Source organism: Sorex araneus, chromosome 6 (genome assembly GCF_027595985.1).
Source record: "Sorex araneus isolate mSorAra2 chromosome 6, mSorAra2.pri, whole genome shotgun sequence".
NCBI lineage: Eukaryota > Metazoa > Chordata > Mammalia > Eulipotyphla > Soricidae > Sorex > Sorex araneus.
Genome location: NC_073307.1, coordinates 96,527,773 through 96,549,518, shown reverse-complemented (window position 1 = coordinate 96,549,518; position 21,746 = coordinate 96,527,773). Strand labels below are relative to the sequence as shown.

The following is a 21,746-nucleotide window of genomic DNA, read 5'->3' as shown; positions in this document are numbered from 1 at the left end:
TACATTTTTTTTTTCTTTTTGGGTCACACCCAGCAATGCTTAGGGGCTGCTCCTGGCTCTGCACTCAGAAATTACTCCTGGCTGTGCTCAGGGGACCCTATGCGATGCATGGGATTGAACTCGGGTTGGCTGTGTGCAAGGCAAACACCCTCCCCACTGTGTTATTGCTCCGGCCCTCCTTAGTTACTTTCTCACTCCACTTGCTCTTGTGTAGTTGCTCCTTTCCTTCATTTCTACATTTTTATATCTTCAAAATGTTCTTCAGATGTAGGCAGGGAATTTGAAATTAATTACGATTGTTTTGTTTTCATGGTCAGTGCTAATAAAAACCAAGATCATTATCCTTTTGAGGCTTCTTTTGGGGTTTTGGGATCATCCCCAGCTGTTCTCAGGGTCTATTCTCAGCTCTATATTCAGTGGTTGCTCCCAAGTGCGAGGGGGCATTCTGCGGTGCCAAGGGTTGAATCTGGACCTCCTGCAGACAGAGCCGACACTCAGCCTGTGTGTGTCGTCTCTCTGGCCCAAAGTCTTTTACGTAATTTAGGAGCTAGAACACCAAGTAAGCTTTCAGAAACAAGGACTCTTTTCTCTTGTTTGTTTTGTTGTCTGTTTTTCTTAATAAGCTCCCTGCCAGCAGTACTGGGGGAGAACCCCATGGGGAAATTAGGTATTGAATTAAAATGTATTATGGATCATGGGGGAAAAATAAAACACATGAAACTCAAGGAATCTGCTGTTAGGAATTGTAACACAGGAGAATCTTCCAATTTTGAAGTGAGCAAGGAAGATTGAAAATAAAGTAGGAGATTGCTTTGACAAGATAAATTGCTTGCTTATGTTGGAGGTATTTCTCAGAGAAACGTAGTTTAACTTTATACTCTTTGATCTTGTAGTTGATGAGAAAAGAAAGTCCAAAACTACCCATATGGTACTCCTGGAGATCATTAAAGAAGAAGGCCTGTAAGTACTACTTTATTCATCTCTGTTAGGTATAGAAGTTTATTAAGATTGTTAGGAGATAGGAGCCTTCAGGTAGACTAATTTCCTGGCCATTCTCATAGCCTTGTAGTGTTATGAATCTGTAATTGCCTGATTTATTAGTATACTATTGTTTCTATTTCCTTGAAGTTCTGTAGTTGGCCATTTTGGTTTTTTGATTACAGAGTTTGCTATATGCATAGTAAATCTAAGAAAGTAAAAGTTATTTGGTTTAAGACTGGAAAGAGTGTATGCTTGCATGCAAGAGGCCTCAGTTTGATCCCTGGCACCCGAGCACTGAGCCAGGAGGAGTCTTTAGCTCTGCTGGGTGTGGCCCAGAAACCAAACAAGTTGTTCAGTTCATTCCTATCAGATGCATTCATATAGATCTGCATTTTTCAAACTTTATGGCCCTCTGATGGCCCCCAGGATATTCCAAGGAGGACTATCATATAAATAAATGGGGACCATGGTACAAAACTAGGGAACCAACTGTTCCTTTCACAGAAAGGTAATAAAGAAGGGGCACAGTTAGAAAAAGTTTCAAAACACTGATGTAGATATGTAGATTATGCGTCTCTTTCTTTGTTTCTACTTTTTTTTTTTTTTTTTGCTTTTTGGGTCACACCCAGCAGTGCACAGGGGTTACTCCTGGCTCTGCACTCAGGAATTACTCCTGGCAGTGTTGGGGGACCATATGGGGTGCTGGGAATCGAACCTGGGTCGGCCGCGTGCAAGGCAAACGCCCTACCCGCTGTGCTATCGCTCCAGCCCCTCTTTGTTTCTACTTTTATTTTGGAAAATATTTCAACTTTAATAAAGGTTATAAAATTAAAACTAGTACAGAGTACCAGTTTATACATTATACAGATTCATCTAATATTAACACTTTTTCTCATTTATTTTACTATTTTTTTATCATTCTCTCTCTTTTCCCTGTTCTCTTTATCACATGCACACCATATCACATACAATTTATTTCAGAACTCTCGGAGCAGAAATTACATACTGTACATTAAATCTCTGTACCTTATAACAGTGATATTGTAAAAGAACACAGTAGTCATCGTGTTTTCCAAAATAGAATGTTTCTCATTTTAAGATTGCCTTATGTTCCTTCATTATTAGGCTAAGGTTATGCATTCCTTTTAATCCGTTTACTTACATTTTTGCTATTGTTGTGGGGGCCACAACCAATAGCATTCAGTGCTTGTATGCCATGCAGTACCCAAGGTACTATGAGCCATATCCCTGGCATAGTCTGTAGGTTTTTTTAATACGGATACTGTGTTTTTCTCAGGGTATTCATCTGGAGCTCCATACAGTCTTCACCCTGGTCTTAACCAAGTGTGTGGGGATTTTTATTTGTTTGTTTGTTTGTTTGTTTGTTTGAGGGGGACCACACTGGCAATGCTCAGGAGCTACTCCTTGTTCTGCACTCAGGAATTGGTCCTCGTAACCTTATGGAATGTCAGGGTTCAAACCTGGGTTGGCCTAGAGCAAGGCAAGCACCCTACCCACTGTACTATCTCTCTTGCCCTGATATCTTTTTTTAAACTCACTTTATTTAATTGTTCTTGTCCTGTAATAAAATGTGAATGATACTGTGTCAACTAACAGCTAGAGGTAAATTGTCTCTAATCTTACATAATAATGTTACTAAAGAAAACCAAGAGAGAAATTCACTAAATCAGTCTTTAAACGCATGTTATTTCTTTGGTGTCATTAATGCTAGAAATTATCTTTTGTCTTGGGCATCCTTCAGATTATAAGTTATGTGTGCACTTTGGGGCATTTTTTAGTGTAGCAGTGAGAATATGTAAATGATGATAGGCCTAAGACCTTTCCTTCCCATTTCTAGTGACTTTTGTCCATCATCTTTATTTTTCTTATTGTGTTTTTCCCTTAGCCTGGCACCATATCGTGGGTGGTTTCCAGTTATCTCCAGCCTCTGCTGCTCCAATTTTGTCTATTTCTACACTTTTAATAGCCTCAAAACAGTCTGGGTGAAAGGTCAGCGTTCTTCTACTGGAAAAGACCTGGTAGTTGGATTTGTTGCAGGTAACAAAATGCTGAATAGCTCAAGCCCACACTCTCCCTTGTACGAGTATCTCTTATGCTTGTCTCTGTTTGCCTGGTTATTTCCACTCTGGAGAAGCCTATCTTCTCTCTCGAACACATGTTTCTCTTCTTTCTCTCCTCTCACATCTTTCTGTACAAGTGTCATTTGATAAAAACTACCTTCCTTCACTTACATATATTTTGTATTGTTGTTGTTGTTGTTTTTATTTTGGGGCCATACTCAGCAATGCTCAGGGGTTGCTCCTGGCTCTGCACTCAGGAATCACTCCTGGCAGTGCTTGGGGGAACCATACGGAATGCTAGGGATTGAACCCAGGTCAGCTGCGTGCAAGGAAAACACTACCCACTATACTATTGCTCTGATTCCTGTTTTTATATTTTAATATTTGTTTTGCAGTTAATATATCTTGAAAAAGTTTATTTTAACTCACTAAAGCTGCGAGGCATGTAGTGACACACACTTTTGCTTTGTGTGTATATGTTTAGAAACATTGCACCAAGTTTACAATTTTTTGGCCAGAAAGATAGTTCAGTGGACTAGAACAGGAGACCCGAGTTTGACTTTTAACACTGCATGGCCCTCTGAGCACCACCAGGAATGAATCCTGAGCACTGCCACATGACCCCACCCCAGCCCCAAAGAAATATGCCATCTTAATCTGTACATTTTGGTAGTATTTTTTTGTTTGTTTATTTTTTTTTGCCAGACCCAGTGGTCCTCAGGGCATAGCTTACTTCTGGCACTGAGCTCAGGAATTGCTCCTGATTTTGCTTGGGGAACCATGTGGGTTGCCAAGGATTGAAACCAGGTTGGTGCATGCTAGGCAAGTGCCCTACCCACTATATAATCACTCAGACCCCAGAGTTAAATTTGTTTGTTTGTTTTGGTCTATCCATACCCGGTTGTCCTCAGGGGTTACTTCTGGCTCTATGCTCACGGATCACTCCGGGCAGGGACCATATTGGGGGCTGGGGATCAAACCCAGACCGTTTGTGTGTAAGGCAAATAAATGCCCTATCCACTGTACCATCACTCTGGCCCCATCCCAGAGTTAACTTTTATATATGATGCAAGCTTTATTTTTTTCCTTACGGATGTCTAGGCTTTCTATTAATCCTTATTGATGAGAATATTCTTCTCCCATTTTATGTTTTTGTTGCCTTTTTCTCTTTAATTTTACTTTTTATTTTACTTGTAAAAATATATATTTCTGGGGCTGGAGCCATAGAACAGCAGGTAGGGCTTTTTTGCCTTGCATGCAGCAAGCCCAGGTTTGATACCCGGCATCCCATATGGTTCCCCGAGCACTGCTAGGAGTAATTCCGAAAACAAAGCCAGGAATAACCCCTAAGTACCACCAGGTATGGCCCCAAATCCCACGACATACATGTATATAAAGTGGTAGAGTACATGCTTTGCGTGTTTAAAACCCAGTGCTACTGGTATTGCCTAGAAAAATCAATAAATACATTTCCTGCTCTTATACCACACATCTGGTATGGTAGCTCTCTTTCTCTTTTGTATCAAGTTGCATTACATGTTAGGGAGCCACATGATAGGATTTATGTCTTTGGTCTGCCACTTCTTGTTTTATTTTGGGGCCACACCTGGGCCTAACCATTTTTAAATGGTTTAAAGGGGAGGGGACAGGGAAGACGAAGTACAGTGGGTTAGGTACTTGCCTTGCAACCTAGTTTGATCTCCAGTACTACATTTGGTCCCCCAGCATCACCAGGAGTGATCCCTGAACACAAAACCAGAATAAGCCCTGAGCACCACCAGGAGTGACCCCCCCAAAAAAAAAAATAGAATCATTTGAGTGAGACGAAAAACAATTTTCTGTGCTTAAGTAGATATTGTGTTAATGTTTCCATCTGAGAGCTGAAGAAATAGTCTTAGCTAGGAATAGAGTAATTTACATAGGCTTATAAGCAGGCAGCATTTTTTATTCTTCAGCCATATACGTCATGCATGAGTAAGCCTTGCTTTTCTTCTCTAGAATGTTATTCTTTGTTTGATTAAGAAGATTGCAAACTTTAGTTTTTGGTCCTCAAATATTTTGAGTATCTTTTCTCAAAACTCATAAAAGTGGTTAAAAAATGGTGGTTAAAAAATTATGTCCCCATCCATTTTGGCTTAGAAGATGAAAAAAGTACTTGAATCGCTCATATAAAAAGCTTTGAAATACAAAATGTTTTTTATAAGGACATCATGTTTTTTCTTTAAATGATGTAGTACATTTGTACTTGAGATTGTCCTTCAAATCCTGAGTGTTTCAGCTCGTGTTAATGGGACATGAAAGCAGAATCTTATTTTATATTATTTATTATCTAGGAAGTTTTGATTTTGAAATAATTTTTTTCTTGGTTTTTGGACCACATCTGACTCTGCTCTGGGCTTAACCCTTACTCTGCCCTCTGGGATCACTTCTGGCAGGGCTCAGCGGAAAATATATGGTATTAGGGATAGAACCAGGGTCAGCTGCATGCAAGGCAAATGGCCTACCTGCTGTGATTATCTCTCCAACCCCATTGATTTCTAAATTACTTAGTTAATAGGCATTCTGTATCATTTATTTGTATAGAAAGTGCCTTTATCATCTTAAGTCTGTAATCTTGGGGCCGGAGTGCAGTAGAGAGCTCAGTAGCACTTTCTAATCTTTTTTTTTTTTTCAGGTGGCCTATTAATTTTTCTGTAAAGTAATGTATACACTAGTGGGAATACATGAAAACATCTGGGCAAATTATCACATATTTATAGTCTATCTTGTCTCATTGGAGTCTCATGGAACTCCGTGCCAGGCTGTTTTCACTAGGGGCGCCCCAGAGGGGGGGCGTGTGAGAACCCTCCCCACTTCAAGATACCCAGCCCTGGCAGCCGACCTCCACTATCCAACCACTGCCACTCTCCAGGCTGCTTTCCGGACACATTATAAGACACTTCCTACCCATTTTCCATAATTACCACACCATATTTGATGGAGTTCAGACAGCAGGCAACAAATCATAGAGAGGTGTGTGTGTGTGTGTGTGTGTGTGTGTGTGTGTGTGTGTGTGTTTGTGTGTATCTCAGAGAGCCAGTAGCAACAAATCATAGAGGGGTGTGTGTATGTGTTTGTGTGTATCTCGGAGAGCCAGTAGCAACAAACCATAGAGGGGTGTGTGTGTGTCTGTGTGTGTGTGTCTGTGTGTGTGTTTGTGTGTATCTTGGAGAGCCAGTAGCAACAAATCATAGAGGGGTGTGTGTGTGTGTGTGTGTGTGTGTGTGTGTGTGTGTGTGTGTGTGTGTGTGTGTGTGTGTGTGTGTGTGTGTGTGTGTGTGTGTGTGTGTATCGGAGAGCCAGTAGCAACAAATCATAGAGGGTGTGGGGGGGGCGTGGGGGTGTGTGTGTGGAGTGTGTGTGTGTGTGGGGGGGGGGGGTGTCTCAGAGAGCCTGGCAAGCTACTGAGAGTATCCCGCCCACACGGGCAGAGCCTGGCAACCTATCCAAGGAAAAATAATTTTTGGATAAAACTTGTAGATTATGATCATTCCCTCAAGTTGTTTTTTTTGTTTGTTTGTCTGTTTGTTTTGCTTTTTGGGTCACACCCAGCAATGCACAGGGGTTACTCCTGGCTCTTTACACTCAGGAATTACTCCTGGTGGTGCTTGGGGAACCATATGGGATGCTGGGAATCAAACCCAGGTCGGCCGCATGCAAGGCAAACACCCTACCCACTGTGCTATTGCTCCAGCCTTCCTCAAGTTTTTTTCTTTTTGGGTCACACCCGGCAATGCTCAGGGGTTACTCCTGGCTTTGTACTCAGGAATTACTCCTGGCAGTGCTCAGGGGACCATATGGGGTGCTGGGGATTGAACCCGGGTCGGCCACATGCATGGCAAACTCTCTTCCTGCTGTACTATCACTCCAGCCCCCCCCCTCAAGTTTTAATGTAAGACTAAATTAAGTTGTAATTAAACATGCCTTCATGTTATTACATAAATAAATAAAAATATAACACTTTATAAAATGATTTAAATATCTACCATTCTGAGAAATATTTGTTCACAGTGCTCCTCAGAGAGAAGTAAACAGAATGGTTTCCTCTTGCAACTGTGGGTAACAAATGGAAAAAATAGGATTTGAATCTTTTTTACTCTTTCACCAAGTTTTATTCTTGGTTAGGCAGTGTTCTCTGTGGTCTGTTTTTTTTTTTTTTTTTTTTTTTTTTAAATTTAAATTTTATTGAATCACCATGTGGAGGGTTACAAAGTTCTCATGATTATGTCAGTTATACAGTACTCAAACACCCTTCCTTTCACCCGTGCCCATATTCCATCACCAACCACCCCATTATACCTCCCGCCCCCTCCCACCCCCCCAGTCCCCGCCCTTGTAAGTGATAAGTTTCACTTCGTTTACGCTTTATCTTGGTTACAGTCCATGTTTCAACACATAATTCACTATTGTTGCTAGGGCTTCCCCCCAAAAAAGAGAAGACAGTCCCACTGTCAAGGAAGCATTTGATGGCTCTCCATTGCTGAGAATGTAGAGATATTAAGTCCCGCTGTTTGTTACATAACTATTCTATTTTTTCCCCCCTCGTCCCGCGCCACCGAGATCACGCCTGTTTAGTAATCACCACGCTGCCTGACAAAGGGAAACAAACCAAAAGAGATGGTTATTTCTCGTCATCAGCCGGCGTGGGGCTCTAGCTTAGTTGATAGTCTGGTACAATGTCTGCAAGCAGTTTCTGGAACCAAAAGTAATACGCTGGTATCGGCCCCGGCTCAAGGTTCCACCAGCGTCCCGCTGTTCCATGTACATAATAATTTATTCCCTTGCATCCCATTCCCACGCCACCAGGTCCATGTCAGCTTAATGGACATCATACTATGGTTAACGCCACGCCGCGTTTTTTCCCGCGAAAGAAGGATATTTCTTCTCAGCCGGCGTGGGGATATGGCTTAGTTCAGTCTATAGAGATGGCTACCACTTTGGTGGCCTTCAATATTTCAGCAAAAGACTTACTATTCTTGTTAGGATTTCCCACCAAAGTCCGACCCGTTAAAGTCCAGGGAAAATTCTGCCTAAAATTCTATCGCTACAATCTTTTACCCTTTAACAAAAAACTTAGTACTATTGTTTGGAGTTTCCCCCCACGTTAAGCCCTGCCAAAAAGGAACATTTACACGTTGCTGACAATGAAACAATCAAAAGATATTAGGTCGCGCGGCTGCTATCGCAGCCGCGCGGTTTTGGATTTCTATATGAAGTCTCTGTGGTCTGTTTTGAGATTCTTTGGATCAAAGCTTTCTTTCTCTTATTGTGTTTAAGTAGTTTCAGTAAAAGATTTTTTTCTTAGGATTGTCTCTTGGTTCTTCACCTAGCGGTCAGTATCTCAGCATTTAGTTGTTTGCTAAGTTTGCTCATGGGTTCATTTGTCTGTTATTTATTGAATAAGTATTTATATAGTAGATGGCACTATGTAGCTATCTAGTTCTTAAATTATTTTAACAATTATTTAATAAATTTGATAATTATTAAATTATTCAACAAAATTATTTTAATATTTTCAAGACTGATCAGAAACACTTGAATATCTCAAGATATTAAATTGAGATCGTGTGTGTTCAGAAAAGAAACATCTGACTCATTATATTGTTCCTCTCAAAAGCAGGCGGGGTGGGGGCCTGAAATCCCCATCCTTGTTTTGTGGGTGGGGTACACCTGATAGTGCTCAGGGCTTGCACCTGACTCCGCTCAGGGATCACTTTTGAGGGGCTTGGAGGACTATTGGGATGCTGGAGATTAAATCCGGTCAGCCGCATGCAAGGCAAGCATCCTACCATCTGTACCATCTCAACTACTCCTGGTCTCCATTCTTAAGCCTGTAAGGATCAGGATGTTTGTGAAACTGTTTCAGATGTTTTTATTGATTTTGGGTTGTTTTATGGGGAAGGAGTTTGGTGCTCAATGTGGGAGGTACCTGGGATAAGCTTCATACAGGCAGTGCATGAACTCTACCACTGGGCTACATCCCTGGTGCTGAGACATCCGGGTTTTGTTGTTTGTTTTTAGATTGGTGCCATGGATTCAACCCCAGGTCCCATAAATATACGCATCTGCCAAAGCAATACCTTGCTGAATCTGTTCTGTGGAACTGCTGCTTACTCCCTGCTTGTCTTAATTCCTTAAGTGATGAGGAACCCCTAGACCATGCCGAAGCATTTTCAAATGTCACCACTTTGTCCTGTCTGTCACCTTTTGTACCAGAGCCATACTGTCATAAAACTATGTGAGCTGATATAGTTGTAAACTGTTGTTTTTTTTTTTTTATCTGATCTTAGTATGTGATCAGGTGCTAAGGCCGCTTCTCACTTAGAGCTGTTACTTAGAAATTATCTTTAAAATTGTATCAGAATTGCTACTCTTGGGGGCTGGAGCGATAGCACAGTGGGTAGGGCATTTGCCTTGCACACGGCCGACTTGGGTTCGATTCCCGGCATCCCATATGGTCCCCTAAGCACCTCCAGGGGTAATTCCTGAATGCAGAGCCAGGAGTAACCCCTGTGGATTGCCGGGTATGCCCCAAAAAAGAAAAAAAAATGCTACTCTTGGTTTGGTTTGGTTTGCTTTTTTGGCACACCTGGTGATGCTTAGGGGTTACTCCTAGTTCTACACTCATTGGGACTGTATGGAATGCCAGGGATTGAATCTAGGTTGATTGCATGTAAGGCAAGTACCCTATGCCTACTCTGCTCTTTCTCAGTCCCCAAAATTACTTTGAGTGCTATATAAATTGAGAAGTAGAGTGCCCTCTGCTACAGAATGAGGAGACCCATTACTCTCCATGTGGAGTCGTCTGCTGCCAGCTCTGTTGGTATCTATCAGCAGGGCTTCTGAATTGACAGTACTGGCTTGTGTTGTACTCTGGCACACAGAGACACCTCAGCTTGATTCTCTCAGATCAGTGGCCGAAGTATAAATGGAACTATTTAGCTTTAACATAAGATAAGAAAACGTAAAAAGTTCCGTTTTGCTTTCCCTTCATCTCCTCTCTTTCTGTTTAAAGGAGTGGTGAATGTGTTGCTGACAACTCCACTCTGGGTGGTAAACACCAGGCTGAAGCTGCAGGGGGCAAAGTTCAGGAATGAAGACATTGTACCAACCAACTACAAAGGTATTATCGGTAAGTGTCTCTTGGGTGAGTCCTGTGTAAAGCTTTGCTCTTTTATTTTTATTTGGATTTATTGCCACTGTAAATTTCATAAAAGAAAACCCCAAATATCAGTGTCTAACAGTAAACATTTATTTTGTTTTTGTTTGGGGGCCATACCCAGCTAATGCTCTAGGGTTACTCCTGGCTTTGCACTCAGGAATTGCTCCTGGCAAAGCTCAGGAGACATACGGGGTTCTGGGGATTGAACTAGGTCAACTATGTGCAAGGCAAAAGCACCTGGCCTGATGTACTCTCTCTCTGGCTCACCGTTGATCTGTTTTATTTGTGTGTGTTTTTTTTTGGGGGGGGGGGTGGCGGGACAATAAGCATTTATTAGCTCATGTGTCTCTTTCTTACCTAGGTTGACCCCAGCCAGGGAATCTTAGTTCTTCCCAATGTCTCTTCTTTTCCTGGGACTAGCCTGATCATTTATTTCTGTGACAGCAAAAGCCCAAAAGGAAGCTCTGATTTGTACACCTATATATCAGGCCCTTGTTTACATCTTTTTTTTTTTTTTCAGTGCTAGAATTAAATCCAACACCACACACATTTGAGGAATATACTCTGCCTCTAAGCCACATTCCTGGCCCCCTGTTTATATCTTACCTGTGAGGCCCATCTGTCAAGTGGTAGAGCAGTACATTTATGAAGTATATCGAGGATGTAGCTGGGAATGGTCTACTATGCTTGTTTTTAAAGGTTTTTTGTTTTTTTTAAAATTTTGGGTAAAGATACTAGATTGAGACTGGAGCAATAATACAGCAGGCAGGGCACTCGCCTTGCACACGGCTGACCCGGGTTTGATCCCTGGTACCCCATATGGTCTCCTGAGCCCTTCCAGGAGTGATCCTGAGTGCAAAGCCAGGAGTAAGCCCTGAGCACCACTGGATGTGACACACACAAAAGATACTAGATTTGTTTTTGACAATTCTGCCTCTTTTTTAAGTACTACCACATCACAGAATCTCCTTTTATGTGCTTCCATCTTTGTAATGAGAACAGTGATTTTCTTACAAAGTGGACTCTAATTGTCTAACTGATTTGTTGTGTTAAGCTGATTTGTTGCCAAATATGTGGGCTATCAGTTGACAATTTTTGGTAATACAGGGCTCCCATCGGGGGTGATGACTGTTTAGGAAATCTTGACATTCTAATCCTAGATTGTTAGAGTTACCAAGGATAGAAACTGGTCTCTGTGATTACTTGGTGCTCTCACTGTCTGATGTTCATCAAAATGTAGCTAATGGATGAGTTTGCCCCTAAAATATTGCAGGGAACAGGGATGGTAGAGTACATGCCTGGCACATGCAATGTCCTGAACTCTTTCCCTGGCAACCACATGGTCCACAGTCCACCTCAAGCATCACCAAGAGTGGCCCAGCTGGTCCCTATCCAGCATCATTGGATAAAAAAATAATGAGTAAAATATTACAGAAAGGAAATCTTGATAGAAACAGTGTGATTTGTGTTGAGTATACAGAATTCATGTTGCTTTCTCTAGTTAGGGGCCTGTCATCAGATTATCCTCGATTTCTTGCTTAGATGCTTTTCACCAGATCATTCGCGATGAAGGAATCTTGGCCTTGTGGAATGGCACGTTTCCCTCCTTGCTTTTGGTCTTTAATCCTGCCATCCAGTTCATGTTCTACGAAGGTTTAAAGCGGCAGATTTTAAAGAAACGACCGAAGGTAATTACTAAATTTGACGACCACAGTAACAGTAAATAGTAATCTTTAATATTTCTTGTTATTTGGATTGAAGTGGTCAAACATTTACTTGTTTTCCAGCTCTCGTCTATGGACGTGTTCGTCATTGGTGCAATAGCCAAAGCGATTGCTACCACGGCCACCTACCCTATGCAGACAGTGCAGTCGATTCTGAGGGTGAGTGCTGGGATTCTTAGTATATTTAATCGGGCGGCATTAAACAAATATGTAGGGGCTGGAGCGATAGTACAGGAGGTAGGGTGTTTGCTTCGCACATGACTGATCCAAGTTCAATCCCTGGCATCCCATATGGTCCCTCAAGTACTGCCAGGAGTAATTCCTGAGTGCAGAGCCAGGAGTAACCCCTGAGCATTTTTTGGGTGTTACCCAAAAAGCCAAAAAAAAAAAAAGGAGTTTCTCTGTTTTTTGTTGTTTGTTTTAGGGCCACACCCTGTGGTGCTCAGGTCTTACTCTGCTCAGGTCTGACTCCTGACTCCTGACTCCAGCAGAGCTTGAGACCTATGCACAAGCACCTGTGCAGTGCCAGGCATTCAATGGAGGCTGGCGAATCATTCCCTGTGGATTGTATGCCTGGCCATCCTGTCTCTTTGACCTCAGTATATATTTAATTTCTTAGCTAAAAAAAAGTGTTTCAGAAAATCCAAAGGTGGAGGAAGATTCTCTAAGGATTTTATGAAAGTTAAATTTGCTTCCTTCTTATTCAAGTTTATTTGCTTTATGCTCAGCATAGGTTATCCTTTGCAAAACCACAGGTTGATTCCTTTAAGATATCTGGGGAGGGGCTGGAGTGATAGCACAGCGGGTAGGGCTTTTGCCTTGTACGCGGCTGACCCGGGTTCGATTCCCAGCATCCCATATGGTCCCCTGAGCACCGCCAGGAGTAATTCCTGAGTGCAGAGCCAGGAGTAACCCCTGTGCATCGCCAGGTGTGACCCAAAAAGCAATAATAATAATTAAATAAATAAAAGTTCTTTAAAAAAAAAAAAGATATCTGGGGAAAATTAACGACCTAACTTTTCTGAAATAACTTGAATTTGTTCCCCCTAGTCCCCATTGATTTCCCACATGGCAGAGCCTGGCAGGCTCCCCGTGGCGTATTCAGTATGCCAAAAACAGTAACAATGGTGGGTCTTATTCCCCTGACCCTGAAAGAGCCTCCAATGCGGCACCATTGGGAAGGATGAGTAAAGAGAGGCCGATAAAATCTCAGGGCTAGGACAAATGGAGACATTACTAGTGCCCGCTCGATCAAATCGGTGAACAATGGGATGACAGTGATAGAGTGAACCCTCATTGATTTAGTTATTTGCTCACATTTATTATGCATCCATACTCTGAGAGACTGGGTATACATGGTGACTGGCAGTCAGATCTCCTGCCCACCTAAAGGCAACAAAGGAAAGTTTGAATGGCTAAGTAAGCAAAAATAAATATGTACGGACAGATTGAAAAAAAGAGCTATCAAGGAAGCATTCCTTGACAACATGGAGAGAGGCTTAACTGCAGATGGATTCCTTTGAGAGAGCATGTGTAAATCAAGACTTAAAGGGAAATAAAGATTCAGCCATGCAGAGAGAGGAGGAAAGAGTTATCCAGAACCAGGGAACATTATGTGCTTGTGTGAATCCTCCATACTGAAAGCTTGAAGAGCTTTCAAACGTGAAGAGCTGGGTGAATTCTTGGGATTGAAAGTGGTGCTGGAGAGGGGCTCGGGAAGAATAGGGACAGATTGGATATACAGCGGGGAGGCTAAGGGGGAGGACCAGATTTTCTTTATCATGTGGGAAGGCTTTTTTTTTTTCAATTTAAATTTTATTTCCCCCTTACACTTTATATAAACACTGTGGTTTACAGAGTTGTTCGTGATGATTTGTTACAGACATTCACTATTCCAACACCAATTTCACCACCATTACACTTTTCCACCATCATTATTTCTAATTTTCTCAATCACCCCTTAACGCTACCTCCATAGCAGGCCTTCAATGATTGATTTCATATATATATATATTTTTTTTGGGTCACACCTGGCGATGCAAAGGGGTTACTCCTGGCTCATGCACTCAGGAATTACTCCTGGCGGGGGACCATATGGGATGCTGAGATTCGAACCCGGGTCGGCTGCGTGCAAGGCAAACGCCCTACCCACTGTGCTGTTGCTCCAGCCCCTCATATTTTTTGTTATAAATAATTTTCTAAAAGAACAATCAAAGAATGTTTCGTGACTAATATCCAATAATAGTAGATATAAGTACCAGGAGGTTGGCTCCATGGCTTGGAAGCTAGTCTCACATGCTGGGGAAAAAGGCAGCTCAGACAGAGAAGGGAACACCAAGTAAAATGTGGTTGGAGATCCTGCTCAGGAAGGGAGACACGTGCTGAAAGTAGACTAGAGACTGAACACAATGGCCACTCAATACCCCTATTGCAAACCACAACACCCAATTGGAGAGAGAGATCAAAAGGGATTACCCTGCCACAGAGGCAGGGTGGGGTAGGAGGGAGATGGGATTGGAGTGGGAGGGATACTGGGTTTATTGGTGGTGGAGAATAGTCACTGGTGGAGGGATGTGTTTGCGAACATTGTATGAGGGAAAAACAAGCTTGAAAATGTGTAAATCTGTATCTGTACCCTCATGGTGACTCACTAATTAAAGAATAAAAAAAAATTTATGAAAAAAAAGTTCTTCATGATTCTCAATAAAATAAAAATGTCCATGCTTACTTCATTAAATAATATTTATTTCAATAGAAAAAGGAAAAATATTTCTACTTACTAAAATTTTAATATGCCAAAAACAGTAACAAGTCTTACAATGGAGACATTACTAGTGCCTGCTTGAGCAAATCGATGAACAGGACTATAGTGCTACTAAAACTTGCTAAGTGTGGCATGGTATCTCAATGGACTGAGAGCATGCTTTGCATGTAGGAGACCCTGGTTTGATCCCCAGTCTTACATGGTCCTCCTCGCACTGCCGGGAGAGACCCCCAGTCAGAGAGAGACATGCCCTACGCACTGCTAGATATAGCCGAAATGCTCTTCCCTCAGTATTTTTTTTTTGTTTTGGGGGACCATGCCCATTGGTTAGAAGCCACATGTGGCTTTGTACTACGTGACCACACCCAAAAGTACTCTGGGACTCGGTACAGGCATTCAAATCAGGGTAGACTAGGCTTTGTGCTATCTGTTGAGATTCCCAATATTTTTCAAAAAAAAAAAACTCAAATAATTTGTATTTGTTTAAAAATTTTTAATTTACTTAACTGAAAAATTATTAAAGATGTGATACTATTTGGATATTTTTATTTTTATTTATTTATTTATTTTTTAATTTAAATTTTATTGAATCACCATGTGGAGGGTTACAAAGTTCTCAGGATTATGTCAGTTATACAGTACTCAAACACCCTTCCCTTCACCTGTGCCCATATTCCATCACCAACCCCCCCATTATACCTCCCGCCCCCTCCCGCCCCCCCAGTCCCCGCCCTTGTAAGTGATAAGTTTCACTTCGTTTACGCTTTATCTTGGTTACAGTCCCTGTTTCAACACATAATTCACTATTGTTGCTAGGGTTTCCCCCCAAAAAAGAGAAGACAGTCCCACTGTCAAGGAAGCATTTGATGGCTCTCCATTGCTGAGAATGTAGAGATATTAAGTCCCGCTGTTTGTTACATAACTTTTCTATTTTTTTCCCCCCTCGTCCCGCGCCACCGAGATCACGCCTGTTTAGTAATCACCACGCTGCCTGACAAAGGGAAAACAAACCAAAAGAGATGGTTATTTCTCGTCATCAGCCGGCGTGGGGCTCTGGCTTAGTTGATAGTCTGATAGAATGTCTGCAAGCAGTTTCTGGAACCAAAAGTAATACGCTGGTATTGGCCCCGGCTCAAGATTCCACCAGCGTCCCGCTGTTCCAAGTACATAATAATTTATTCCCTTGTATCCCATTCCCACGCCACCAGGTCCGTGTCAGCTTAATGGACATCATACTATGGTTAACGCCACGCCGCGTTTCTTCCCAAGAAAGAAGGATATTTCTTCTCAGCCGGCGTGGGGATATGGCTTAGTTCAGTCTATAGAGATGGCTACCACTTTGGTGGCCTTCAATATTTCAGCAAAAGACTTACTATTCTTGTTAGGATTTCCCACCAAAGTCCAACCCGTTAAAAGGGAACTATTTCATATTGGTGCTGATTAAATGACAATAGGTTGCGCGGCCATGGCAGCAGCCTCGAGGCTTTGAATTTCTGTATAAAGACCAGGGAAAGTACAGCCAGAAATTACACATCGCTACAAACTTTGACCCTATTATGGTCCCCCCCAAAGTCCAACCCATTACAAAGGAACCATTTCATATTGCTGATGATTAGATGACATTAGGCTGCCGCGGCTGCGCGGTTTTGGGTTTCTATATAAAGTCCAGGGAAAATTCTGCTAAAATTCTATCGCTACAATCTTTTACCCTTTACCAAAAAAACTTAGTACTATTGTTTGGAGTTTCCCCCCACGTTAAGCCTTGCCAAAAAGGAACATTTACACGTTGCTGACAATCAAGAGATATTAGGTCGCGCGGCTGCTATTGCAGCCTCGAGGTTTTGGATTTCTATATAAAGTCTAAGGAAAATTCTTTTGGTAATTGCATCACTCGCTGGCAGCGCCTGGGCCAGAAGCTCCCAGCACACAGTTTGGAGGCATTTGGGGGGCGCCGCTCGTGTCCAAAGTGGTTCGGTTGCCTCTGGGGTCGATCTCGCGCGGGGCCGCAAAGGAGCGTCCCCACATGGCTCTGTGCTTAAATGTCGGCCGGCACAGGGCGGATCCGGGAGTCCCGCCCATCGGCTATCCCGGGCTTCCTGTAGAGTCTAAAAACCGGCTATAGTCTCGCTGCGTTCAAAAAGAAAGAGTTGAGAGAGAAAAGAGCATACCCTGCCGGCAGCGCCTGGGCCAGAAGCTCCCAGCACACAGTTTGGAGGCATTTGGGGGGCGCCGCTCGTGTCCAAAGTGGTTCGGTTGCCTCCGGGGTCGATCTCGAGCGGGGCCGCCTGGATATTTTTATTACTATGTTTCATGTTAGATGTTACCCAGCCATGATTTCCTGTGCAGTTAGAAATTAAGATAAAGAAGATGTAATTGGGGTGGGAGAGATGGCTCCATGGGTTACGCATATAGGAGCCCTGGGTTGGATCTCCCTGGACTGAATGGTTCCCCAGACACCATCATGAACAATTTCTGAGCACAAAGCTCAGAGCAGCCCCAGGCCGTGCTTGAATATGACCCAAAAGCCAATAACCAAAAAATTCCTGGCAATAAACAGGGATGGAGAGATAGCTCAGGAGGCGCAGTGCATGCCTTACAGCAAAGCAAGAGGCCTGGGTTGGTTCCTTGGCGTCACACGGTTGTCTGAGTGCTGAGCCTGGAGCAGGCCCTGAGCACCAAGAGCTGTGGGCCCAAACAAAGCAAAACAAAATTTAAAACAGAGTAAAATAGTAATTTTCTTTTTCCTTCATCCCCAGTTTGGACGTCACAGACTAAATCCAGAAAACAGAACACTGGGAAGTCTTCGGAATGTTCTCTATCTTCTTCATCAACGTGTAAGGTGAGCGGTGTTAGTTGTGATCCATTCTGTCCTGCCTCTGAACAGCCATCTCTGTCCAAAGGTGGCTTGGGTTTCCTTATCCCGTTAACTGTTATTATTCTGTTATAAAATAGTCAAAGGCAACAGAACCTGAGAACTAGTCTATGGAACTATATTTCCTATTGCAGGGAGGTTTGGAGGCAGGGTTTCAGAGGGAGACCACTGAGACATGGCGAAGAGAAGCTATAAGGCCAGTAAAACCTCAAAACTGCAGTGAATGTTTTGTGAGTCACAGTTGCCTATAACAAGATAGGTTGTAAGGTGGGAGGATTTACAAAGGGACATGAGGGTATACTTTGATGGCAGTGGATATGTTCATTCTTGGAAGTGGTGAGGGTTCTCAAGTTGAAGTCAATTAAACTTTAATAAAGCTATAAATACATGCACACTTGGTGTTTTCTCTCCATCCCATTCCCAGGAAGCTTTCAAAGTTAAGTGAATGGTTTCAGATTACATAAAACATGTAATTTATGTAGTCACTTTTATACAAATGGGTTACATTACATGGAAATACAGTTTTGCAACTTGCCTTTTGTAAACATCCTTTTTTTAAAAAAAACTTTTTATTAGTGAATCACAGAGAGGTACAGTTACAAACTTACTTTCATGCTTGCTAAACATCCTTTTCTTAAAGAAGCAAATAATTGTGATTTCTTAAATTTAGTCACTTTGATATAACACTACTGTAAATAGTAGGGTTTCTTGCATAAAGCATTTCAACCCCCATAATCTCCACCCCAGTGATTGATTGTTTCTTCTTTTCACCATATCAGGGTCCTCCCTTTAGAGCCCTCCCCCAAAACCTTCCTAAAACAGTAAGCACAGCTATGTAGACCAGTTCTTAGGTTTTGTTGCCTTTGGCTATTTATTGTTCCCTTGCTGTGCTTTTTTTAAATCCCACATATGAGAGAAGTCGTTCTTTATCTCTCCTTCAGGTTGACTGAAGTCAGCATAATACTTTCTAGTTCAATCCCTGTTGGGGCAAATCCCGTGACTTCGTATTTTCCTGAAACTGAGTAGTATTTCGTTTTGTATATTTTGCATAGCTTCTTTTTTTTTTTTCTTTTTGGGTCACACCCGGCGATGCACAGGGGTCTCTCCTGGCTCTGCACTCAGGAATTACCCCTGGCAGTGCTCAGGGGGCCATATGGGATGCTGGGAATCGAACCTTGCCCGCTGTGCTATCACTCCAGCCCCCTTGCATAGCTTCTTTATTCAATCATCTGTTCTTCGACACTCCAAAAATCTGAAAATATTTTGCTAGATTTCAGCTATTTTGAATAATGCTGCAATGATCATAGGATTGCAAAGTCTTTTCTGAATAGAGATTTTGGGTTCTTGGGATAAATGCTCAGAAATGTAATTTTTCGATCATCTGGAAATTCAATTTCTAGATTTTTAGGATTGCCCATATAGTTTTCCAGAAAGTTTGAACTACTAGACAATCCATAAGCAATGAATGAGGGGTCCTTTTTCCTCTACATCCCACCAACTCTAGTTGATTTTGTTCTTTTTGATGTGTGTCAGTCTCATTGGTGTGAGGTGATATTTTATTGTTGTTGTTTTGCTTTGCATTTCTTTGATATAAGGGATGCAGAACATTTTTCATATACTTTCTGGTTATCTGTATGCCTTTGTAAACATTTTTTTGGTGCCAAAGGCATAACCTCAAATCACATACATGCATATAAAATATATTCTTTTTTACTGAACTACATCCCAGTCCTAGTTTTTTGTAGACTTGCTATCACTGACAACAATTCATATCCATAGATGTATCTTTTTATAATCACCTTTTTATATCTCACAGTATATAATCATGTATTGACCAGTACACTTACAACAGATCTTTAGTTTTTTTTCTTTAGAGACATTGCTGAATGAATAACCCATAAATTTAGCTTTCTACACCTGGGTGGTTGTAATTATAGAGAAAATTCCTTGAAGTGAAATTACTTGGTTAAGGAGTTTGAACATAGAACATTTTGATAGACTTTGTCATATTGACTCTCCAAAATTGGTGTCAGTTTTTATTTCTACAACATTATGAGAGTTAGGAAAGATTAGTTAAAAGTAAAGTTAATTAGGGTCGGAGAGATAGCACAGCAGGTAGGGAGCTTGCCTTGCATATGCTGAGAGGTAACACCTGCAATCGATCCCTGGCATCCCACATAGTCCCCTGAGTACCACAGGGAGTGGTCCCTGAGCACAGAGCCAGGAGTAACAAATTACATCTGACTCTGGAGTCCTTGAAATATGGCTGGTGCTTTTGGGCTGGAGCAATAGCCCAGCAGGGAGGGCGTTTGCCTTTCATGCAGCTGATTGGGGTTCAATTTCCGGCATCCCATATGACCCCGCAAGTACCTCCAGGAGTCATTCCTGAGTGCAGAGCCAGGAGGAACCCCTGAGCATCACTGGGTGTGCCTCAAAAAGAAAATAAAATGGCTGGTGCAAAATTGAATTGTTTTGTTTCGTTTGTTACTAGTTGCTGTGGGGAGAGTGAAGTGGAGAGTAAGACTGGTTTTTTTTTTTTTTTGACCAGGAGTAGAAGCCAGGGCCTTATGTATGCAGAGCAGTGCTCTTTAATTTTAATTGCCACATGTGGTTAGTAACCATATTTGGCAGTTCGGTTTTCCTTGTAACACCTCTTTAAACTTCAGATTTATGGAGTCCTAGTTAAAATATGCCTCTTAAGGCCAGAGAGATAGTACAAGTTTAAAGCATTTGCCTTGCATTCCACCACCCATTTCGGCACCACATATGGTCCCCTTGCAGTCAGGAGTCAAGCTTAAGCACAGAGCCAGGAGTATAGAATAGCCTCTGAAGCAAAAAAATCAAGAAGAAATAAATGGGTGTGTGGGGCTAGAGTGATAGCACAGAGGGTAGGGCGTTTGCCTTGCACGCAGCCGACCCGGGTTCGATTACCAGCATCCCATATGGTCCCTCGAGCACCGCCAGGAGTAATTTCTGAGTGCGTGAACCAGGAAAAACCCCTGTCCATTGCCGGGTGTGACCCAAAAAGCAAAAAAAAAAAAAAAAAAAAAAGTATATGCTTAGGAAAAAAAGAAAGAAAGAAATGGGTGTGACCTCAACCAAAAATAAATAATAAAATATACCTGACTGAGAGTGGCTCAGAAAACAACAAAAAACTATGAAATCATTTTATTTTGGTTTTTGTTGGTGGTGAGCTCAGAGAGCTCAGATGTGTCTCTGCATTGATCAGGGACCTACGTGGGCCCAGCTGGGCCTCCTGTATGCAGAGCACAGCTGCAGCCCTTTGAGCTAGCTCCAGGGACCTAAAAATGCAAATTTTTAGTCTCATCCCAGATTTAATAAATCGGAACCTGCGGATGGTTCCTAGCAATCTGTTTAACCAGGCCCTCAGGTGAGTCTAACTAAATTGGAAAATCACTGGCTTGGAAGATGCCGTGTACGGGAAGACTAAGCAGGGTAGTTTTTTAAAATTTCTGTCACTTTCTCTAGGTCGGTTGAAACTAAAGTGATCTAAAACAATTGGCATGGGGACTGTTATGTTGAAATAACAGAATTGGGAGAGCGAAAAAGATCCTGAAGTTTTTTTGTTGGAGTTCAGATTTCTGTATTAAAGCAGTTTTAGATCTTAGGATTTGCATCTCATCGTTGGGATATTGGCAGCGTTCCACTGATTAATGATGATCTTAATAAAGACACTGTATTGGGGACTGGGAAGATAGTACAGCAGGGAGGGCACTTGCCTTGCACACAGCTGACCTGGGTTCAGTCCTCAGGTTTCCCAAGCAGGGAATGGTTTAATGGTTTCTAATGGTTTCCCAAGCACCATTAGAAGTGTTCCCTGAGCAGAGCTTGGAGTAAGTCCTGAGCACTGCCAAGTGAGTCCCCAGAACAAAACAAACAAAATCCATGTACACAAAGGACAAATTTTTTTTTTAATGACTTTCCCATCGAGGGTGTGTGTGTGTGTGTGTGTGTGTGTGTGTGTGTGCGCGCGCGCGCCTGCCTCTCAGAGATCGGAGAGCTGGCAAGCTCCCTGTGGCATATTTGCAATGCTAAAAACAGTAACAATAACAGGTCCATTCCCCTGACCCTGAAAGAGCCTCCAATCGTTGGGAAAGACGAG

General features: G+C 42.2%; 1 protein-coding gene across 2 annotated transcripts in view; it reads left to right on the top strand.

The window, feature by feature from the left end:
• SLC25A17 (solute carrier family 25 member 17) overlaps nucleotides 1-21,746 on the top strand; it is a 44,822-nt gene that overhangs the window by 22,133 nt on the left and 943 nt on the right. For both annotated transcript variants that reach the window (XM_055141087.1, XM_004610529.3), the window contains exons 3-8: nucleotides 894-960; nucleotides 2,888-3,039; nucleotides 10,117-10,233; nucleotides 11,806-11,951; nucleotides 12,051-12,146; nucleotides 17,508-17,590. In XM_055141087.1, coding sequence (XP_054997062.1) covers nucleotides 894-960; nucleotides 2,888-3,039; nucleotides 10,117-10,233; nucleotides 11,806-11,951; nucleotides 12,051-12,146; nucleotides 17,508-17,590 — 661 coding nt within the window. The remainder of the gene's footprint in view (nucleotides 1-893; nucleotides 961-2,887; nucleotides 3,040-10,116; nucleotides 10,234-11,805; nucleotides 11,952-12,050; nucleotides 12,147-17,507; nucleotides 17,591-21,746) is intronic.